General features: G+C 38.5%; 1 protein-coding gene across 3 annotated transcripts in view; it reads left to right on the top strand.

Annotated features, from left to right (window-relative positions):
- Nucleotides 1–20557, top strand: part of DCAF5 (DDB1 and CUL4 associated factor 5) — a 77311-nt gene that overhangs the window by 11157 nt on the left and 45597 nt on the right. For all 3 annotated transcript variants that reach the window (XM_082058501.1, XM_082058502.1, XM_082058503.1), the window contains exons 2-5: nt 245–388; nt 4592–4628; nt 7119–7258; nt 11359–11488. In XM_082058501.1, the coding sequence (XP_081914627.1) occupies nt 245–388; nt 4592–4628; nt 7119–7258; nt 11359–11488 (451 nt within the window). The remainder of the gene's footprint in view (nt 1–244; nt 389–4591; nt 4629–7118; nt 7259–11358; nt 11489–20557) is intronic.

Raw genomic sequence — 20557 nt, 5'->3', positions numbered from 1 at the left:
TGTTTAATCCATACTTTTCCTGCTGATTACTCTGTTTCCATTAATATTAATTGAATACCTGACTGCATGGCATCTTAATGTAAATGCATGTCTATATATCTGAACCATTGTGAGGTATAATTTTTTTAATGCTAATTAGGGTTTCAGCAAAGCCTTTTATGAATTACCACAGAGTTGAATAACTTGTCTGTCATGAGTTTGTACGTGGCTCAGGCAGTAATGCACGTTTCCTTTTTTCTTCTAGGAGGGGATGACCGCCGAGTCTTACTTTGGCATATGGAAGAAGCCATCCACTCAAGAGTCAAACCAGTTCAGCTGAAAGGGGAGCATCACTCTAATATCTTCTGCCTTGCTTTCAACAGTGGCAACACAAAAGTGTTCTCTGGAGGTAAGGAAGGAAAAGAGCACCCTGATTTCACTATAAATGTCCTAGAGTAGAAGCCATGAGCAAGATCCTGCCCCACATGAAAGCTCTTTTCCATAGTCCCCTAAGGATCTGAAAGGTGTTATTAATTGGCAGCTGAAGGTTCTTTGAGGACAGGAAATTCTTTAGGTAGAACAACATTTTCAGTTTTGTCATGCTTCTCCTTTTCCCAAGCCCTGGTGTAAGTGCATTGTGTCTTGAGCTATCATGAGAATCCTGGATCCAGTCTGAAGCTACTTCTGCTACAGACTGTGGAACATGGGTTTTGTTATTCACTCTTACCTATAGTGAGAACAAACCCTGCATCCTCTCTGTTGTTCAAGCCTGATGATTGAAAATCTCTGCTGCTACTGGCTGATTTTAATGCACCCTTAGATGGCTAATGAAGGGCTGTGCCATCTATTGATAGATCACTTCTTCTTAGACCTCTCTTCAGTTCTCACTAGATAAGTGTCTGACTTTTAGAACCATTGGCACATTGGGCTCTAACTGGCCTTGATATTCTTCATATTTTTCTAATATAAATCCACTTTCTAGCAAAGTTTAATTCAGTCTTAAAACTAATATAAGGCAACTGGACATATACTTGTTATGGGATAATAATCCCTAGTATTTAGGTTCATTTCACCACTTGTTTTTTGAAGTGTTGAGGCAGGGAGTAAAACCGAATTAAGAAGAAAAAGGCACAAGACTGTCAAAATGCAGTCTGTCATTTTCTGCTGTATTTTATTTCCTCTCTGATGTGATAATGGAATGGGCAGGAATTTGTATCTTTCATCAGTATGTCCATTAACATACAGTTAGACTTATTTTAGGATATTATGAAGCTACTTGGTCAGAGCCCTTCATTACCTTTTTGAACCAAGATTTGTGAACTGCAAATCAATGCTATAAATTGATTCTAAGTGCATGTGAATGGTGGAAGCTTCCCGTCCTTCAACTCTTGTGTCAAAAACTATAACAACCCTTAGAATAAAAGGCATGACAAAGCTTAAGATGGTGTCAAATTTTAAGGATGAAAGGATTCACAGGTACTTCTTAGGTGGAGAAAATCCTGAAAATGCCAAATAGTGATGCCTGTCTTCTGATTCTGGGGACTGCTGTTTGTTTTGTGAGAAAGACAGCAGTCCACACTGTCTCCAAATGAATGTATCTGCATGAGTGAGTCCAATGAAATTTTCGGCTGGAGTCTGTTTTACTTTAGTTTGAATTCCGACAAATGGAGCCTTACATGAATATTCAAGGAATGTACTGTGCCAAATCTTGCCGGAGCAGCTGTAATGGGATTTTCACATTTCCAGCTCAACCCTCTGCCCATTGGGCGCTGCTGTCAGAGGCACAGATTTCACAGGAAGGGCAGCCGAGTGGTTTGACTGTACCTTGCCACTGCAGTTAACACCTGCAGTTAAAGATTTACGTCATTGGTTATGGTGGACTTTTGCAAAGACACCAGGTTAGATGCGCTGTGACAGCTGATGCACAGACAAACTGGCCGCTCTCATCTCTTTTTCCTCCTCCAGTTTGCATAAACATGCTGTGCCTCTGCCAGAAATTATTTCCATTGGAGGAGTCAGGAACTCTTTCAGCTGCTCCACCAAGATTCACAGAGCTTGTCTGCAAGGGCTGTGAGTCTGACTCTTGGATCCCTTGTAAAGAGTCATTTTGCTGCATGGCCTAGATGTACCATCTGTTTTTTCTCCGTTGGTAAAATGGGACTAACTGTATTTATTCACTCAACAATGTTCTGGGAGATTCGTAAAAGGTCTGAAAGAATCGTGGGTCCTGAGATCTATTGGTCATCATCCCCCTCACTACTGAAGCTGGAGTTGTATTCAAATCACTGAAGTCAGAATGCTCAAAAAAACCCTAAAAATTAGAGTATGGAAACAAACACAAGGCACGCAGAACTCAATTCATTCTGTAAATAAAGCTGCCAGTAACTGATGACTTAGGATCTGATGACCTTTCCCTAAAGCAGCTCTTGATAGCAGAGGAAAAAAGGATTTTCCACGTCATTAGAAACTGAATTTCATCCAAGGAATTTCAAAGCTCTTTGCTTTGAAGGGGCACATGTGCAACATGCACCACATGTAGCCATTACAGACACAGAAGGAAGGAACTGAGTGGACAGTGTTTTACATGTAATCTCTGGACAAAACCTGTCTCAAGATACCAAAGCAGTTCCCATCCCTGAAGAATACTGTTGCCATTCTTTGTCCACACACTGAGAGTAGAGCAGCATTTGAAATGAAAAGTCCCCTCTTGGTATGAACTTGGTCTGGACTTTTTTTTTTTTTTTTTTTCGCATTGTATGTTATGTAGTTGAAAAGCTGAAATAAACCTACAGGGAGCTGAATTTGTTTCTGTAGAGGCCTGATGTGACAGATAGGGGTTTAGGCCACCTTAACTGTGCTGCCCTGTATGTGCTCTGCAGCATTTCATCCTCACAAGTATAATTGAAGAGAATGGCAAAGACTTATTTTGTCTTTCTGATTGTTGTAACTGCAGTTATCAACACAAGTGAGATTGGGAAATGGGAGAGTTGCGTATACAATTACAACCCAGTTATTCTCAATGAAAAATGAACTCTCCTGTGTTAAACACTGTTAAGTGAGAACCCTACGGGGCTGAACAGTGACGTTTTGGGCAGGGATGAATCCCTACCAGAAGCAACCAAGCAGTTTGTGGTTGGATTTTTGTCACCACCTTCTCCTCCCACACACAAATCAGAAGCTGTGTTTTTTCCACACACCTTCTTTTGTTCATTCTTTCCCATTTTGGAGCTTGCGATGGAAGGGAAGGTTGATCCCATGATGATTAGAGGCCTGAAGCCAGGAATCTAGAATGATTCTTGTGTTCATACTGTATGGAGAGTGAGGAGCAGCAGTGTCTGCTGGAGGAAATTTTGTCACTGGAGAAACTAGGCTACATTTATCACTGGTGAAATACATAGGCACTAGAGCAGTTTTACTAGGTATAAACCTTACCTGTAATGTTGCCATTGCAATTAATGATCAAAGGACACTTAGACATAAATGACTTGTTTATTGTAGTGTGGAAACAATGAGCTACTCCAATAATCTAAAGTTGGCATGATTGAACTAGGAATCTGTGCAAAGAGTAAGTGGATGTAGAAAAATCTCACACCTTATTAGTCAAAGAGAAACTTTCTTATCTTTCTTCTTTTGGGACAGAATGTGCATGGGATAAATGAAAACTGAGAGATTTGAACACTTCAGAATCATAACATGAAATCTTGCTCCTTCTGAACCCTTGGCTTTGGTGTACATTAGGAAAGCTTCACAACTTGATAATTGCAACTACAAAGACACACTGGACATAAAAATATGACTCTCTGGGCCTTCTCTTTGTTGTTTGTTTGGGGTTTGTTTGTTTGTTTAATATAAATGTGTCTCCTTAAATATTTCTAAAGTGGAGGTGTCCAATTAGATAAACTAATATTCAGTGCAGAGACTGAAAAATACTCTGTTGCTATAGCGTGAACAACCCTGCATGAGCCAGTGAAAGTACTTTGTAGCTGTGACCCTCTTTGTCTGCATGCATGTGGTTAGTTTCCATTGTATTCAATGGATGTGATCAAAGAAAAGTGACATGATTGTCTCATTACTTGGTTTGTTTTTTGTTAATACAAAAGAAATTACACTGGCTGTCACGTTCATGCCTTTTCAATGGTTGCAAAACCCTGAATGCTGACAGTGTGAACTGGTGGCATTTGAGCTGAGTGCCCAGTGTGTTTTGCTCCTGGTATCTCTTTGTCTTCCATTATCTTTTTATTGAAATCCTCTGAGCAGGAAGAAAGGTGTGTTCGCATGAGAGTTAAAAGTGCTCTGCAGCTTAATATAATGCATTTCTCTTACTGCCAATGTCCTAGAACTCGAGCTCAAACTGAATGGAGAATGATCAGAAACACAGTTAAGTAGAATTATTTGTTGAGCAGTAGCAGATGGAATGGATTGGTGCATTTGATCGTGACTGGAAATATCACGTGGAGCCTTTCGCATAGCTGAGCTGACCACTTGGCAACTGAACTGCTCTCTCTGCTTCAGTTTTGTTTTCAAAATAGAAAATAAATTTTTAAAAATTATTGGGTTTTGCGCTTTTTCACCACTGGAACTTGATGTTAAGTGTTTATATTTCTCTTTATAGGCAATGATGAGCAAGTTATACTCCATGATGTTGAAAGGTAAATACACAGTTTGTTTCCTTTGCTTCAAGCGCTCCCTTACTGTTAACTAACTGGATACACTTTTTGTTTTAAATTAATGGTCTGGGAGAAGAGCACAGTGTTTTAATCATGAAACATGCTTTTTATTTATCTAAATTCATATCTGAAATGAAGTATTCCCTATCACTGCATTTTTTTAAGCACTTGGGTTCTGCATTGTTTCAAACTTGGGAAAGAGACTGGTTATTATATACATATGTTCTCCTACAGGAAGCGTAGTAGGTTCTGAGTAGATTCATGGCCAGATTATTCTGGCACATATACAAGTATTGTGGCACATATGGGCTTTTTGGTGTGTTTTGTTTTTCTTTGTTTGGTTGGAGTTTTTTGGTGTGTGTTTGTTTTTGTTGTTGTTTTTGTTTGTTTGTTTCCCAAAATGCTCACCTGATTTGTATTTAAGATAGCTACTGCTTGGCCTACATAACTGCCTTTTAAAACTTCGGCTGCAGCTGCCTGATTCTTCACGCTAATGTGAAGAATATTTATTTTGATAGTTTATACTGAAACTGCAAAGAAGTTGGGAATTAGGCTTTGTTGTGCTGCATCAATATGAGGCTGTTAGTAAAAATATAATTAATACAGTAATGGTAATGTATTAAATTTGGCTTCTCTAGATAACATATAATATCTTTTGAGCTTACTGGTCTTAAAGTAGAAGAACTATAAAGTTAAAATTTTGAACTGTACTAATAACTTCTACAGATTTAAACAATGACCATTTAAATAACATGAACTCAAAAAATCAAGTATAAAGAAAAAGCGGAAACAGATCTATGTTAGGACAGAGAAATATAAAACTTTACATCTTTTTGAGTTGCCTGAATCCTGGTTAAAATAATATGGACATATTTTTTGCTGAGTTTGTCCAAAACCGTTTACATCAAACTGATCAGTGTACGTCTGCCTGCCATCATACCATATATCTGTTTCTTGTGTAAATCTTGCATGAGAGCTGGGCAGAAGTAACTTTCTCTTGCTCTTCAAATGCTATCTCAGGAATATTATGTTGTTTGAGTGTTCTGTTGTGTGTGTGTTTGTTTCGTCCTTTTTTTTTTTTTTACTGTGTGTTTTTTGTGCGTTTTTGTTTGGTTTGGGAGGGTGTTTGTTTTTGGGAGGGTTGTTTTTTGTTTGGTGTTTTGATTTTTTGTTGGATTTTTTTTAGTTAAGTGTGGAAATGTCAAAATTTTAGATACTGGTGTTGCGTTTTGACTTTTCATGCAAGGCAAGATCTTTGTTCTTGATAATTTTCTATATAAAACATTTTTTTCCTGCTATGTCTTGCTTAGATGTTTTAAAAGGTCTTTTTGGTATGTATGTATTTTGAATGTGCTTTTGTTATCGGGGGTTTTTTTTAGGTATGCCAAGTCCAGTTGTAATGTGTATAGAATTCAGTCCTCTAAGGCTATTTGTGTGATCTTCTGAAAGAAACCTTACTAGTCTGACATACTGTGTTCTAACTGACTTCTACAGAAAGTTGCTCTGTCTTCTTGAATGATAATGCTTGATGTATCAACTGCTTTTTCATATTTCTAAATGGCTTTTTCTTTTACTGTTTTTTGGCCTTTCTGTTAATGGTCTGTGAGACAGAATTAGCAGATCAATTACTAAGAACATCAATTGCCATGTGAGCAAAACACCGATTTTACATGGGAATGTTTTGGTGGAGTTTCCATGAGGTATAGGGATTATATACAAAGTGTGTACAGCAATAAAGGGGTTTTGCCAAAGAAATAAAACAGCCCCAGGATCTTCTGTTTTAGTATTTTAGCTTTTGGCCTCTCCATGCCACTGTTTCCTCCTTTTTAAATGATTTTAAAAGTTGGGAAAAGAACGGAGAATGGTTGGTTGTTTGTTTTTTTAATAGCTGTAGAATGGCTGAAATCTAGGTACTTTCAGGATGCTTACTTTTATTTTGTTATTTTCACTGCTTTTTCTAGATGGAAAAAATATAGATCTGGTTCTACCTTGGAGATCTAAGAAAGCTCATTTTAAAAGCCAGCTGGAAAGTTACTCTTCTGTGAGCTTCAACTGAACTTCTAGATGATACAGAAGCCTGTATTAAAGAATGAGCTTACATCTTGTTTTCTTTTTACATTAAGAAAGAAAAATTTTGTCCACAGGTCCCAAAACCTCCTTCCCTTTCACATTACCTCCTGCCAAGCATAATCTAATACAATATGATTTCCATAGCATCTTGCAGTTTCTGAAGTTTTTAATATGTAGGTTTTGGTCTGCAGGTTTTTTCCCTCACAGCAAGACATCTTGGTCACTCTATGTGGGCTTTTTTTTTTTTTTTTTCTTTACTCTAATTAAACACAGATATCTTCTTATGAAATTATATAAACCTTGTTGCTAAGTATTATTAGGTAGATAAAGCTGTAAATACTTTGCTTTTTAAAACAACAGCAAAAGAAGGAAGAGTGATAATATGGTGTGTCTTTTCCCCAGCACTGAGACCTTGGATGTGTTTGCCCATGAGGATGCAGTGTATGGCCTTTCAGTGAGCCCAGTAAATGACAACATCTTTGCCAGTTCATCAGATGATGGCCGGGTTCTTATCTGGGACATCCGAGAGTCTTCCCATGGAGGTGAGATCCCTAGATGAAAAAGATTGTTGATTTAGGAAGAATTTGGGCAAGGCAGGGAAGGGGAAAGTTATGCTTTTCTGTGACAGTCGGGACAGGGAGTGTTGAAGAAGGGTGAAAGTGAGGCATAATTCTTGCAGCTGGTGATAAGGCAAGCCCTGATCTCTATAGTTCAGTGTTATTGTCTTAAATGACTTCATAAAGTACCAGCGAATAGTGCAGGCTGGCATGGAACTTGGTATGAATAAGTTTTAATTTGAATAAAGCAGCAGTGAAGGACATGTTTCTTCAATAAAAATGTCTTCCTAAACTTGAAATCAATTAGGAATATGGATTTTTTTTCTGTTTCTGTCTATAGCCTGGGATAAAAAATTTTTGGATATTTAGAAAGCTGTTATTTTGATTTGAATAGTTTTCCAAAGCTATTTATATACTTCCCTGTGACACTGAGAATTGTTCTTATACATGTTTTCTGTTTGTAGGGAAACTTAGCGCCCTTATGTGATAAGAAGAAAGCTGAATTATTACTTCAATCTTTTCTAAAACAGAATTGAATACCGTTGATTAATGTAACAAACCTGCAGCTTCTCAAAACACTGCAATCTGTATTTTTACAGATGCATTTTTAAGGCTGAAGAATCTCAGTTTAGAATGGTAGTTATATAAATTTGAAGAGAGATACTTCAATATACAAATACTTAAGTAGTACTTCAGTAAATGAAGTTGTGAGTTTTCCCCATCTTAAATAACACAAAGTTAAGAATTTAAAACTTGGCAATCTGCAGGAATACAGAATTTGGTTCCCTTCATAGTTAAATAAACTTTCATCTTTTTTTGTAAGCTGATTAAGTGCGATTGCCTCAACACATAATTTCTACTGGTCTCCCAGTAAAGTTGTTTATGCCACTGAAATCCAGCTTATGTATTTTGTGGCAATTTGTACACGTTGTTGGGTCAAAGTTGCTCTTCAACTGAATTAGCTTTTTTCATACCTAGTGAATTTGATAATTTTTCTAGACTTTTGACTAGGAAATGACTTTCCCCTTTTGACTAGGAAATGAAAGCTGAAACAAGACATACTTTATAATCTCATGTGGGAATCTTCTAGAGTCATTAGTATCATGAGGTCTTTATTGAACATGAGTAACCACAATTAGGTCTTTCTTGATAAGCCTGACCAGAATACTCAGAGTAGATTGCTTATTGATGCCCTCACTGCCCCAGGCATATTGCCTTTTTATAAATAAAAATTAAATATACTAGCACTGCATTTAGTTTTCAGTAGTCTGATTCTTACTGTGAATTCTGATTCTCTTATGCAATCCTGATACCCCTTATCTCTTTCCCATCTGGTAATTTTATTAAAACATTCTGAAAAACAATGCACACAGTATATGTACGTCACAGACTTTAATAAAAATAATGTCTCTTCTCTGAATCAGACTTTGAGAAACTGATTAACAACCTTCCTTTTGCTCAGAAGTCCCTTACTATTCCTGTTTTTCTGTTTTCATAATATCTAAGCGAGAGGGCCAGACACTGAATATGGCTTCCAAATTAGAAATGCTGAAATGCTCCTTATTCCCTTCTCCTGAACTCTACATCATAAGGATCTGTCTCTGTTAGGAGAACTACCTGTTGCTGACAGTGGATGTCAGCAGTGGGTGGGACTGGGTGCCTAAACGCATCCGTATGAAGCTGCTTAGTATCATAAACTAAAGTCCAATCTGATTGGAGTTTCTGAAATGGTGTGAAATGAAGTTTGTCCTTCTTTGGTGTAGTTGAACCTTGCTACTGCTTTTACTGTTGCTGCAAGTCTGAATGAGAAGGCTATACCAGGGAAAATGAAGTGGAGGAGTGTTGTCTGTGATACATTTGTGGCTTTTTTGAGTAGTGTCTTAGGTTCTCTGAATTTTTAATGAAGGGCTTTTGCATGCTTGTATAGGCATCCTGAGTCAGCATTTCTATGTGAACCCTGCCAATGGTTACTACAATATAATACTTGTCACTGGGGTAATCCCTTTGTCTGCAATTGTATTGTCATGGGGATAGGTGCTATGCCTGCCAGCGCCAAGTATAGTTAGTTACCCTGAGTGGCCAGCTCATTAAAATCTTGCAAATAACCTCCTAGTTTAAAAGAGTGCATTAGAAGAAGCTGGAAAAGGAGTTTCATTCCCCTTCTATTTCTCCCTGTCTTTTACTGCTGAGTGATTTACGCAGTAATTTTTATAAACCCACTTTTAGTTTTTGTTAGAGATGGTGTTGAGCTACTCTCTTGAGAAACATGCTCATGTTCCAGTGTATAAGAGCTCAATTGTGAATGAGCATAAAGAACAATAAAAAAATAATCCTCATACTTTTCATTAAAGTGACTTAGTGCCTCATTAGTTTAGCTCCTGCAATCTTTCTTTAATTTGACAGACTGAAAGGGAATTTTTGATATTTTAGAAGAAAACTGTGGTACCAGGCCAGGCTATTTATAATAGAGGAGTGAAGTAAAAGCCAGTATTTAGAGACAATGACTTGACTAAATAAATCTACAGAAATTACATTTTTTTTTTAAACAAACAAGTCCTTTATTTGGCAATCTAATGTTGTCTGTCCACTCAGCTAATGCGGGCCATTGCTTCTCAGTGGGGGCTTGCATTTTAGAAACACAGGCTTTTCTGTCCCAGCAGGGATCTGATGTGATGATGCAAATGTAGAAGGTCAGTTTCGGTGTTAAACCTTATTTGAAGCTGCTGGCAGCCCAATAATCTCTAAAGCCTTGGGGGCCGCTGGCAGAACAAAACTTTGCTCCTGTTCTTCCCTTTACCTCTGCCTCCTGTGACAATTAATAGCACCAGGAAGCTTCAGCCCTGGTCAGAGACCTTTGTTTTTATCACTGCTAAATGAATGCTAACAAAGGAAAGTCCCTGGGTCATAAAGCTTGTAATAAGAGGAGGATATAGATGGGGCAAGGCAAGTAAACATTAATTCTGTCTCAATTGCTTGATGGGCAGTAGTTTCAGAAGATATTGGGAATTTGAGAGGGTTATCTGTTTGACTATGTTTTATATATCTTTAATGAGGGATACGAGGAAAGAAAGTGGAATACTTTTGGAGGTGCTCATGGGGCTGAAGGTGCTTGCACACAGTGGCTCTTAATAAGGGCAGCAAGAGAGTCTCCCAAGCACATGAGCAACACAGTGCTTGCATCGAATCAAATAGCTAATCAAAAAGTCTACCATAATCCCTGGCTCAAAATAGGCATTGATTCTGGTTTCATAGTTGAGTGAAAGAGTGGCAGAATGCCACAGAAGGTGTACACGGCGAAGAGAAGTAGACTGTGCTTAAAGCCATAAAGCTAGCAAAAGAATACAGAGAAGGATGACAGAGTCAACACTTTTTCCCATTCTTCATGGAGGCAGCATTTTGATGGCATGAATAGGGCAGAGTAGCAGGCCAAACACAGTCTTGTTACACCGATCAAGATGAGAGGGAGATGGTGTGGATGAGCCTGTTTTTAACTCTGTGTGTGAAAGAGGAATACCCTTCTTGTCTACTTGTGCAGTGCTCTAAGAGGTGACAGGCCTCTTTTCCCCAGGGTTGGCAGCTTTCTTTGAGCTGAGTTCCGTGCAGATTTATTTCGTTCTTTGTAGTACCATTCTCCCATATAAGCAATTGCTGCTACATTTACAGTTTGGGTGATCATTAACAGCTGTGGAAGCTTCCGGGTACGTACTGCTAGGAAACTTTCTGAAGCCTCCAATGTGTAGTGCTTATTAGGTGACTGTTTGGTCATGAACCTTAAGAAGATTCACATACTTGATCTTTAAGTGGCTGGTTTTAAACTCTGATAACATTCTGTAAGCAAAATGGTGTCTTGAAATCCAGTATGTGTCCTTTTCCATCTTTAGACAAAGCTAATGTATATGTGCGTGGATTTTAAAACCTCAGTTTTTATATTGCTTTGGATGTGTCAGCTTGAGAAATGATTTGAACATGTCTCCATATCTTTAGATCTTGTCATACTATTTCCGTATTAAGCTGCCAAACTCATTGCATCAAACAGTTGTATGCACTGTTTGTTCTTATGTCTGAAATCTCAACTTTTTCAACAGAGCCCTTCTGCTTGGCACACTACCCATCAGCCTTTCACAGTGTGATGTTTAATCCAGTAGAACCCAGATTACTGGCCACTGCCAACTCTAAGGAAGGTGTAGGACTCTGGGATATTCGTAAACCTCAGAGGTAAGATCTGGCTGTCCTTGTTTTACACTGTGCTATTTCTTTCCCTTGAGAGGTGATGGCATACTATTCTTTTTTTTTTTCCTTTTAAGTCAGAATATACCATGGTAAGAAAAGATACAGAACAAAGTTAAGAGCAATGTTAGTAATGCTGCATTAAATTATTTTGTATAATTTCCATTGTTCTTTATACGTATGATCTGATTTGATTTAAAATGGGGCTATATCTTCAGCGTTAAGGTAAGTGATTTTTTGGAAGCCTGCCTGGCCTCCTGCATATTAACTCAGATTGTTGTGTAAAGTTCACATCATGATATTTATCGCTGGCTTGCTAATACTGGAAGAAGCCATGGTGGAAACTAGCTGTTTTACAGGTGTTTTTTTTCTGCCCAGCTCAGTTTCCAGTTGTTGACTAGAAATTGTGGTCAAGGCAGCTTCTTACTCAATGCTAAAGAGGTTTTTTTTATGACTTCCTAGACACCTGGGTAATCAATTTGGTTGCATAATGTGTTTCCAGATTTGCAGAGGTTTTAAAACAAATGAAGGGAATAAGTTTGCAATATGAAGTGTGGTTAGACTGGGTTCTAAAGTGGACGTATGCAGTGTCTGATACCGGAGTTTAACATGCCTGAGAGATTAAGCTCCTGTTGAAGTATTTTTAAATCTTTCAGACTTTGAAAGTAATTCCTTTTTTATCATGATAATCAGAAAAACAATTTAAGCACCTCAAGTAAATGCTTCTCCCATACCCCCCCTACTTTTATGTTTACGTGTTTCCAGTTACAAGTGTAAATGTAGAAAGGATAATGTCAAAAAAATTGAAAAGAGGGGGAAATAAGTGGTACTTGTTTTACTGTGCAGTAGCCTCAGTTATTTAAAATCTTCCATAGCATACACTTGACTCTCTCCTTATTGGTGAAATTTTTGGAATATCTAGAAGTGCACATCACTAAAAATTCTTCTTGGGTTTGTACTGTACAGAGAGAAAAAGCAACTTCATATGAAGTTAGTCATAACTGGCTTAAAAAAAATCTAAGATGTTTAGAGATCTGTTACAATAGCAGCAAAGTCATGGTTTCAGGAGGGTTTATTATTCTTAAATTGTAAACATTAATGACTTGAATGTATATATATATTTTTTTTTTAAGCTTGAAACCATATTTGCATGCTGATGCTGGTGGCTCTAGAGCTTGCTCACACTCATATAGTTTGCAAGAGCCCTTGCTGACAGCTGTTGTACAATTTGCTATTAAGTTTAGGTTTGATAAAATTTAACTGGAAAGGGGGTTAGGAAGTTGCCTAAGCTATCTTCTCTTATCCTTGTCAAGCTCTTTATGTCTAAGTGTTAGTAAGTAATTTTCTAACATCAAACTAACTTAAGCATTTGCTGGGTAGAGAGAAATACAAGACATTAGAGTTATTTTGCTCTTACAAATCATGTTTCATGTTGGGTTTTTTTGGTTTTTTTTTTGCCTTTTTGTTTTGTTTCCCTCACCCCCCCAAATATTTCTGTCTTTTTAACTTCAGTTCATACCTAGTTTTTCCTTGTGAGCTAATATGGACAAAGTTGGCTTTCTCTAGCCAAGCCAGCTGACCTGACTTTGGTTTTGCAGGATTCTTTGTTTTTTTCAGCTTCTACCTCAATTTTGTGATTTAAGAACTTCCACAGGCTGAGTTGGTGTTGTTTTCAAAAGGAAGTTACACAAAAACATTTATCTCTTTAGGCATTTTTTTCTCAGAGTGTGAATATAAAAGGAATTATGTTGGTATAGCTTATGTCAACAGAAATTCTATATGGATGCAAAATTTGCATGAAGTCTTTCACTTGGGTAGCAATGTGAAATGGGATCAGCCCTTGAAAGGTTGTACAAGGCTAACAGGAACAGAGAGAGGAAATATCACTAGGGATTCGAGCATTGACCCTGATAAATGCAGGAGCAGTTTACTTGAGTTAGGAATTCTCTTCTCACAAATTTTAACAGCTGCCTTTTAATAGCAGAAATAGTACCTTTCTATTTTTTGTTAGCTATTCTTATTAAGACTTTGATCTCCGATAGTTTCTCAGTCTACATATAGAAGTGTTGATGAGCTATTGCTCAGGTGTTAGCAGCTATCAAGTCACGGCAGCTCAGAAGATCTACCATGTAGATGCTCTCCTGCCTTCTTCCTCAGTCTTAACCACAAGGCAAAGTGCTTATTGGGGGCTGCTCTGTGTTTACGGGATAACAGTCTGTGCTCACACATTTAAGGACACGCAGTTTTGGCTGTATTGTGGCATTGTACTTTATAATGCCAAATATAAAATAGCTATAATGGAATTTAATTGTTAATGCTTCTTGGCAAGTAATTGTATTTCTCCAGGTATAGCACCAGTGTGACAAAGCTGAATTCTACGGTCTTTTTTTGAATGATGTGTGGGGAAAGGGTGCCTTATGTTATAACCTGTGGGTTGCCCTGAAGGGCTTGAATAAACTAATAAATTAAATCGATAGAAGCTTGTATGCTTACGTCTGGTGGACAAGAGCTACCCTTTTCTAGTGGTAATCAGAACAAAGTAAATCTTTCAAATTAAAAAGCTAAATGGTGATGGTTAAACATACCTTGCAACTACAGTGCTGAAATGAGGAGGTGGGTAAGTCATACTACTTTTTCCTGCATAGGGGATCGTGTGCAACATCCTTTTTGTACAACTGGACATACATTGTATATACTGTGCAGCTGTTCCCTTAAGCACTGAATTTAAGCTATTTGCACCTACTCAGTGTGGTGCATTGTGTAAAATATGCATGTTTCCTACATGCAGCCTATTCCTCCCAGAGGACTTGGAACCAGGAAAGTGAATAAGAGACAGGCTGCTCCTCACAGAGTAAATGCTGCTGGCTGATATTAGAGCCTCAGACTTGGACTTGGACAGCAAACTGTGACTTACATGAATGCAGGTGATAAGTCTACTTTCAGCTGCCATTTTTCTGGGACAGCCATCAGCTTCCTCTTTTGCTTGATCAGCGATGTGCCCAAAACATGGTGAGAAGGGTGTGTTTGGCTGAAAATGGCCTAAAGCATTTGACTGCCATTGCGCTTTGTTCCTAGGAAACTCTCAGGGGAGGAGACACTTCAGAGTGAGCTGTGTCCTGCTAGTGGGTTGCCAAAGCCAGAGTCCCTCATATTTAAATAAATTAAAGTGGATTTTTAGTTTTTATTAAATTAACAGAGCATTTGCCAAAACTCCCACTGGTCTCTGCAGATCTATCTTGCTAATCTAGAAATATGGAACTTGATTTACAGCGTGCTGTCTAACACTAGCCAGCAGCTAAGCATGACCTGGCTGCTCGCTCGCTCCTTCCTGCTGGAATGGGAGAATCAGAAAAGTAAAAGTGAAACAACTTGTGGGCTGAGATAAAGACAGTTTAGTAAGTAAAACAAAAGCCACGCACACAAGCAAAGCAAAACGAGGAATTCATTCCCTGCTTCCCATCAGCAGGCAGGTGTTCAGCCATCTCCAGGAAAGTCGGGCTCCATAACACCTAATGGTTACTTGGGAAGATAAACACCATCACTGCAAACATCCCCCCCTTCCTTCTTCTCCCCTCAGCTTTATATACTGAGCATGATGTCATATGGTGTGAGGTATCGCTTTGGTCACTTCAGGTCAGCTCTCCTGGCTGTGTCTCCTTCCAACCTGTTGTACATCCCCAGCCTTCTTGTTGGCAGGTCAGGATGAGAAGCTGGAAGGGCCTTGACTACTTAACAACAACCAAAACATCAGTGTTTTATCAACAGTATTCTCATAATAAATCCAAAACACAGCACTATATCAGCTGCTAGGCAGAAAATTAACTCTGTCCGAGCTGAAACTAGGACACATATGTGGGGCCGAATCACTTTGCCTTATGAGGAAACAATTTTATTGATTTGTAGGTCAGTTAAAATGTAATCCTCGCTTCCATGTGGAAATGGAAGCCAGAATTTAGGCTTTAATCTGCGGAATGTTTGTTAGTCTCTTACAGGGAAAATACACTGAGAACCTAATTATCAGGAAAAAAACCCTTTTTTGTTAAGGATAAAGTAAACCACATAATGCTGTAAGTATTTGCGGTAGACTTCATATAGAATGAAGTTGGTATGTAAGGCAGTTTGTGTATATTTTCCATATTCTTATTAATAATAAAGGACACAAAGCGTAGTTTCAGGTAAGATGTGTACCAGAAGTGTTTTGGATGATGAATTTTATAGGCAGGATGGGTTAAATAGCCAGGAAGCTCACTGTAATCTAGGGATAAACAGGAAGCTGCCTGTGTAACTTGTGTGCCAGAACTCTAGCACTGCAAAGAAGGGCTACTCCATCAGCTGCTTTTCTCATTGTCAAAAAAGTCTGCTAATGGTGGAAATCCTTGCTTCCCTACAGGTTATAGCTGTCTTATATGTTGTCATCAGTATCCAAGAAAATATAACACTGCCTGAGGTGTGGGAAGGATGAGGGAGTAGAGGCTGTTGGGGAACATGATGTAAAAGTATTAACTTGGTGGGATTGTTGAATAGCAGAATATATAATTGTGGCAGAAATTGCTAGATCTGTCTACTCCTTCCCTAGCCTACCTTTTTATTTCCATTGTTTCACATGAGATTCACTTGAGAGGGACTTCGTTTTATGGCCTAAGCTGTCAAGGGAAATTCCTCCTTTCCTTCAGTATTGATGTTATCCTTCACAATGCTGTGGCCATCATGGGAGTTATTCAGCCCTATAATTCCACCTGTGGTGCTAGCAGAAATTACTAGATCAGGTAAGCGTTAGCTGTTTTGTCACAATCTGTGGTAGTGGGGTTTTGATTAGGCATTGGATGAGTGGGAAGAAGTATAGATACTTTCAGATGTTTGCTGTGGATTGCCAAAATAATAACTTCCAGTGGGTAAGCAGGGCTGGAGCACTCCTCCAATACAGGAAAGGTGAAATGGTTATAATTAGTTAATAATTTGCTTCTAGTATAACACTTCATGTAAAACTCATTGCCCCAACTACTGTCCTGTTCTCTGTCAGTTCTCAGATGGAAGCAGAGTTAAACTGATGCAGCCACTACTTGGTTTGCTTCATAACTGGAGACTGTTCTTGGGAATCCTGCTGCTGCTCCCCTGCGAAATCCAGAAAGCAAATGAAAACCTTGGAATTCCGAAGACTAGCTGTTTGTGGTCATCGGCAGTACTGTAGCTATAGCAATACCTTCACATAACGTGTTATGGCCAACAGCACTGCTGTACTAATTCTCCTTACAGATATAGGTGAGGTTTGATAAGCCCACAGGATTCAGCTGGCCTTCACTCACTTGAAGGGGAACAGGCTTAAAGCTGAATTTCTGGTTTTAATCAGCAGAGGCTACTCAGGTGAGGTATATTTTTTTCTTTAACTTTGTTCAGCTTAATGATGCACTGTCAGAGAAAGGGTGATTTGCTTTTAACTTCTAAACTTGTGCGGCAGTCAGTGGAATATGGCTAATTGTGCAGTTTTAAACTAATAGCTCTAAATTTTAAAAATCTTGAATGATTAATAGATTAGAGAATTCGTATGTAGATTCCTCTGTTGGCCAGAAACAAGTGAGCTGCATCTACTTATTTATCCAGAAAAGCTGATGATTTTTACACCAGAGTCTTTTTCTCCAAAGTATACGGCTCTTCTCCGATTGGGTTATAGGAAAATCTGTCTTCTAGCTTGCTGTTACGTACCTTCAGCGAGGAGAGCTGGTTTTATCTGCTTCTTAATCAGGCAACACTAACCACCTCTACAAATTAAAAATAAAATATTTTTAGGCTTAGAAAAAAAATTCTGATTATGATTAGAGTTTATTCATATATTGTGAAATTGGTTAACTTTCTGGTGGGAAGCTGGGAGTGCTTTATGCTTGGCTATTACGGTGAAAAAAGTAATTGAAAGGCCAGAATTTCTTGGCATGCATAGCAAAATTTAGAGACAGTTGCACAGCTCTGAATTGTGAAAAGTTTAGCTCGCTTCAAATAGTCATAATTTGATTAGTCTTGCTTACTGAGTCAGGATACAGAGGCAGATTCATTTTGCTTTTTCCCAAAGTTCTTTCGCAGCTTGATACCTCTTCTGTCTCAGATTCAGTGCAGCAATTGAGATTCCCCCTTTCTCCCCCAGTATACTAATAAGATCTGAATGTGATGGGCTGCCTCCTCAAAATAGCAAATGAATTACTGTTAAAACAGAACCAATATAAGTCCAGCATGATTACAAGTTGACTAGTAATTCTGGAAATCTTATTTTTCTATTTTTAGAACGTGTGAGAATTGCCATTCTTTCAGGTGAGTGTTAAACTGAAATAAACTGTATTGTTCCAGTGCACTGGAAATCTTAAATGTGGACTTGTTTAATGAGGCTGTTGTAAGGCACTCCCACCACTAGATGGGGTCTGGAAGCTGTGCCTTTTTTAAGAAAATCGAAAAAGTCAAGTCTCTGCAACTTAAATCCGTATTCCAAGTATGTATTGTTGCAGAATTGCTGGGGGCAACTCAGCAAGTCAGTTTGCACATATATTTCAAGCATGTAAGTCCAGCTTTTTTTAGGTATTCATGTTCTTCCTTCTTTGCTTTTTCCATGCAGCCCCCTGCCTATTTCCTTCTTTTTACTGGAATCAAAAGGCTGCTTTTTTTCCCCTAAGAAAATAATATAGTTATCCCCTTACTTCTTTCTTTTCCTATGATCCCCCCTTCTATCAACTAATCTGAAAGTTTTTGAGATGAAAATGGTTATTGGCTTGTCCTATTAATGAGCATCTCATACTTTTAAACTGGTTTTCATATTACAAAAAGACTGTTCACAGGAGTGTGTTCTGCTTGTGATGGGAGTGTTGAGCCTGTGCTTTTTACACAGTGGGATCAATTTGTGTGTCCAGTTCATGGGTTAAAATGGTAAACCTTGGGTCGCTATCAGAAATATATGTCTCAGGGCATTTTTGTCAGCCTGGGAGGCCTTATCCAAAAGCTTCCAGGCCCTTATTCCTGCTATGTCCAGTGCACTAGTTCTGCATTTGATATTTTTTGAGCCAAATCGTCATGCTCAGAAGTCAGAAAACTTCTGGAGAAGCTTTGTTGCTTTCTTATGGCCTAGCAAGTTGAACTGGGTTCAGGGAGGGCCCAGTAAACAGCACAGGTGATAGAGAAGACAAAGGAAGGCCTGTAGGGCTGAGAACAGGAAATAAGAAGGAAGCAAGACCTTCCTCATTTGAGGAGCAGTGAACTATTAGATTTATTGAGCTATTTGTGGCATTACTGATTTTCTTTTGCTATACTAACCTTCCCCTTTCTTGTCTCATCAGCATGTTCTTCACAAGCATTCCTGGTGGCTTTTTAGATAGAAGAGGTGAAAAATAACCAAAGTTGGAGGTGATTTACCTTCCAAGGCTGCCTGTTTCATAAGAATCAACTATAAGCAGAGGGAGGTTGTTTCTGCTTGACACTTGTCTGTTTATATCCCTGCAATACAACATAGTGTTCCAGGACACTGGTCTTGAGTGTTGAGTTCTGGGAACAAAAGTGTTCCCAGAACTCAAGTGCTGGTTTCAAACTCTGAGTGAGGTAGAAATGCTTATATGTGATAAACTTTTTTAAGATTCTTCTGAAAGTTCAGGCGTCCTGTGCTGTAAGGTGGTAGTTACAAGTCAATGTACTCAAGTGGCCTGATGGTGAGTTAAAAACAATCCTTGACCATCAGGGCAAACCTGATATTCCTTAATGACTGTAAACTCTATGGCATATTTTAAAAGCTAACTTGATCATACAGGTCATATCAAGTTGAAGTTAAAGAAGCGTCAGTTTTGGTGTTTTCCATCAATGCTTTACACACAAAGCCAAACAGGAACATTAATTCAACCTTGATTTCTTTCTTTGTCTTGGCTGAGCAGTAACTGCAGTTCAGAGCCTTTTTAATTTTAGCTTGCATTGAATGAATATTTGTGTCTCAAACAGCAGTCAAGAAGGCTCTCTTAATGCACTTGAGACTAACCTCATATTTGCCTCCTGTGCTGGGAATTCAGAGGAAGCAAACTCCCAAACTGTGGATGAAGAATACTTTTTTTTAGGTATCAGTGTATCATCTAGTGATTAGGTAACTAAATAGTAAGTGTAATAGACTACTTAGGTTCAGGAGGATCTTGAGGGAAGACTCTTCTTGAGTTTATGTTCATGGTTATGAATGTCAGGGTATGTTGATCTTGCCAATGTATGGAGGACTTTGAAGGATGTGACTGTACTGTGTTCCTTGTCTCCAACTGACAGTGTGTTCTCTGAAGTCTTTGTCTTGAACAGAGCTTTTTCTGCCAAGTGCTAATTACTAGGTGTTAGGCTTAAGTCCTTGTGCTGCAAGAAAACACAATCCAACTCTTAAAACTATGTACTGATTGCATAACTTCTGATCCAAATTTAAAGACCTGATGAGTATTACCTTCTTGTTTCTGGATCAGTGTAATGGTCTGATGACAAGAGGAAAACACTGTATGCGCTATGTGAGTTCTTTCTATGGAGGGGTATGCAATATATCCGTACTCGTTATAATCTAAGGGCACAGAAGTCTTGCAGGTGGTTTATGTTAGATTGACATGCTGACATGTAGTTGAAAGAGCTAGGTTTCAGGTTCACAAGTCCTTTGTCACTTCTGAAATACAAGTGGTAGCTGCCAGAACTACAGTCAGTTTCAGAACAGTTCTTCAGAGTTTAGTTTGACGCATGTCAAATAGACCATCTTTGCAAGAAAAGGCTAGGTATCACCTCTAATAGAAGCATGGTTTGTTTTTTTGAGGGTTTTTTGTTGATGGGTGGGAGTACAAGGAGAGGGGAGGAAAGGGAGATGGTGAGTATTTGCAGCTCTGTACCACAGCTGATACTTAAGCCTGTTGCACAGGAGGGCTTTAAAAAACCTGTGTGCAGAACGTATTCTAAGGTCATAAAACCAGCATTGTAGCTGAGTCCAAGTCCATAGATATAGGTCTCCAACGGTTGCCAATTTTAGTTTCTAGGCTCATACCTTCAAGGAATTTGATCCTTAAAATCATACCAGAGGAAGAGATA

This window comes from Streptopelia decaocto (assembly GCF_964273445.1).
Source record: "Streptopelia decaocto genome assembly, chromosome: 7".
Classification (NCBI taxonomy): domain Eukaryota; kingdom Metazoa; phylum Chordata; class Aves; order Columbiformes; family Columbidae; genus Streptopelia; species Streptopelia decaocto.
This window is presented reverse-complemented; position numbering and strand designations above follow the sequence as displayed.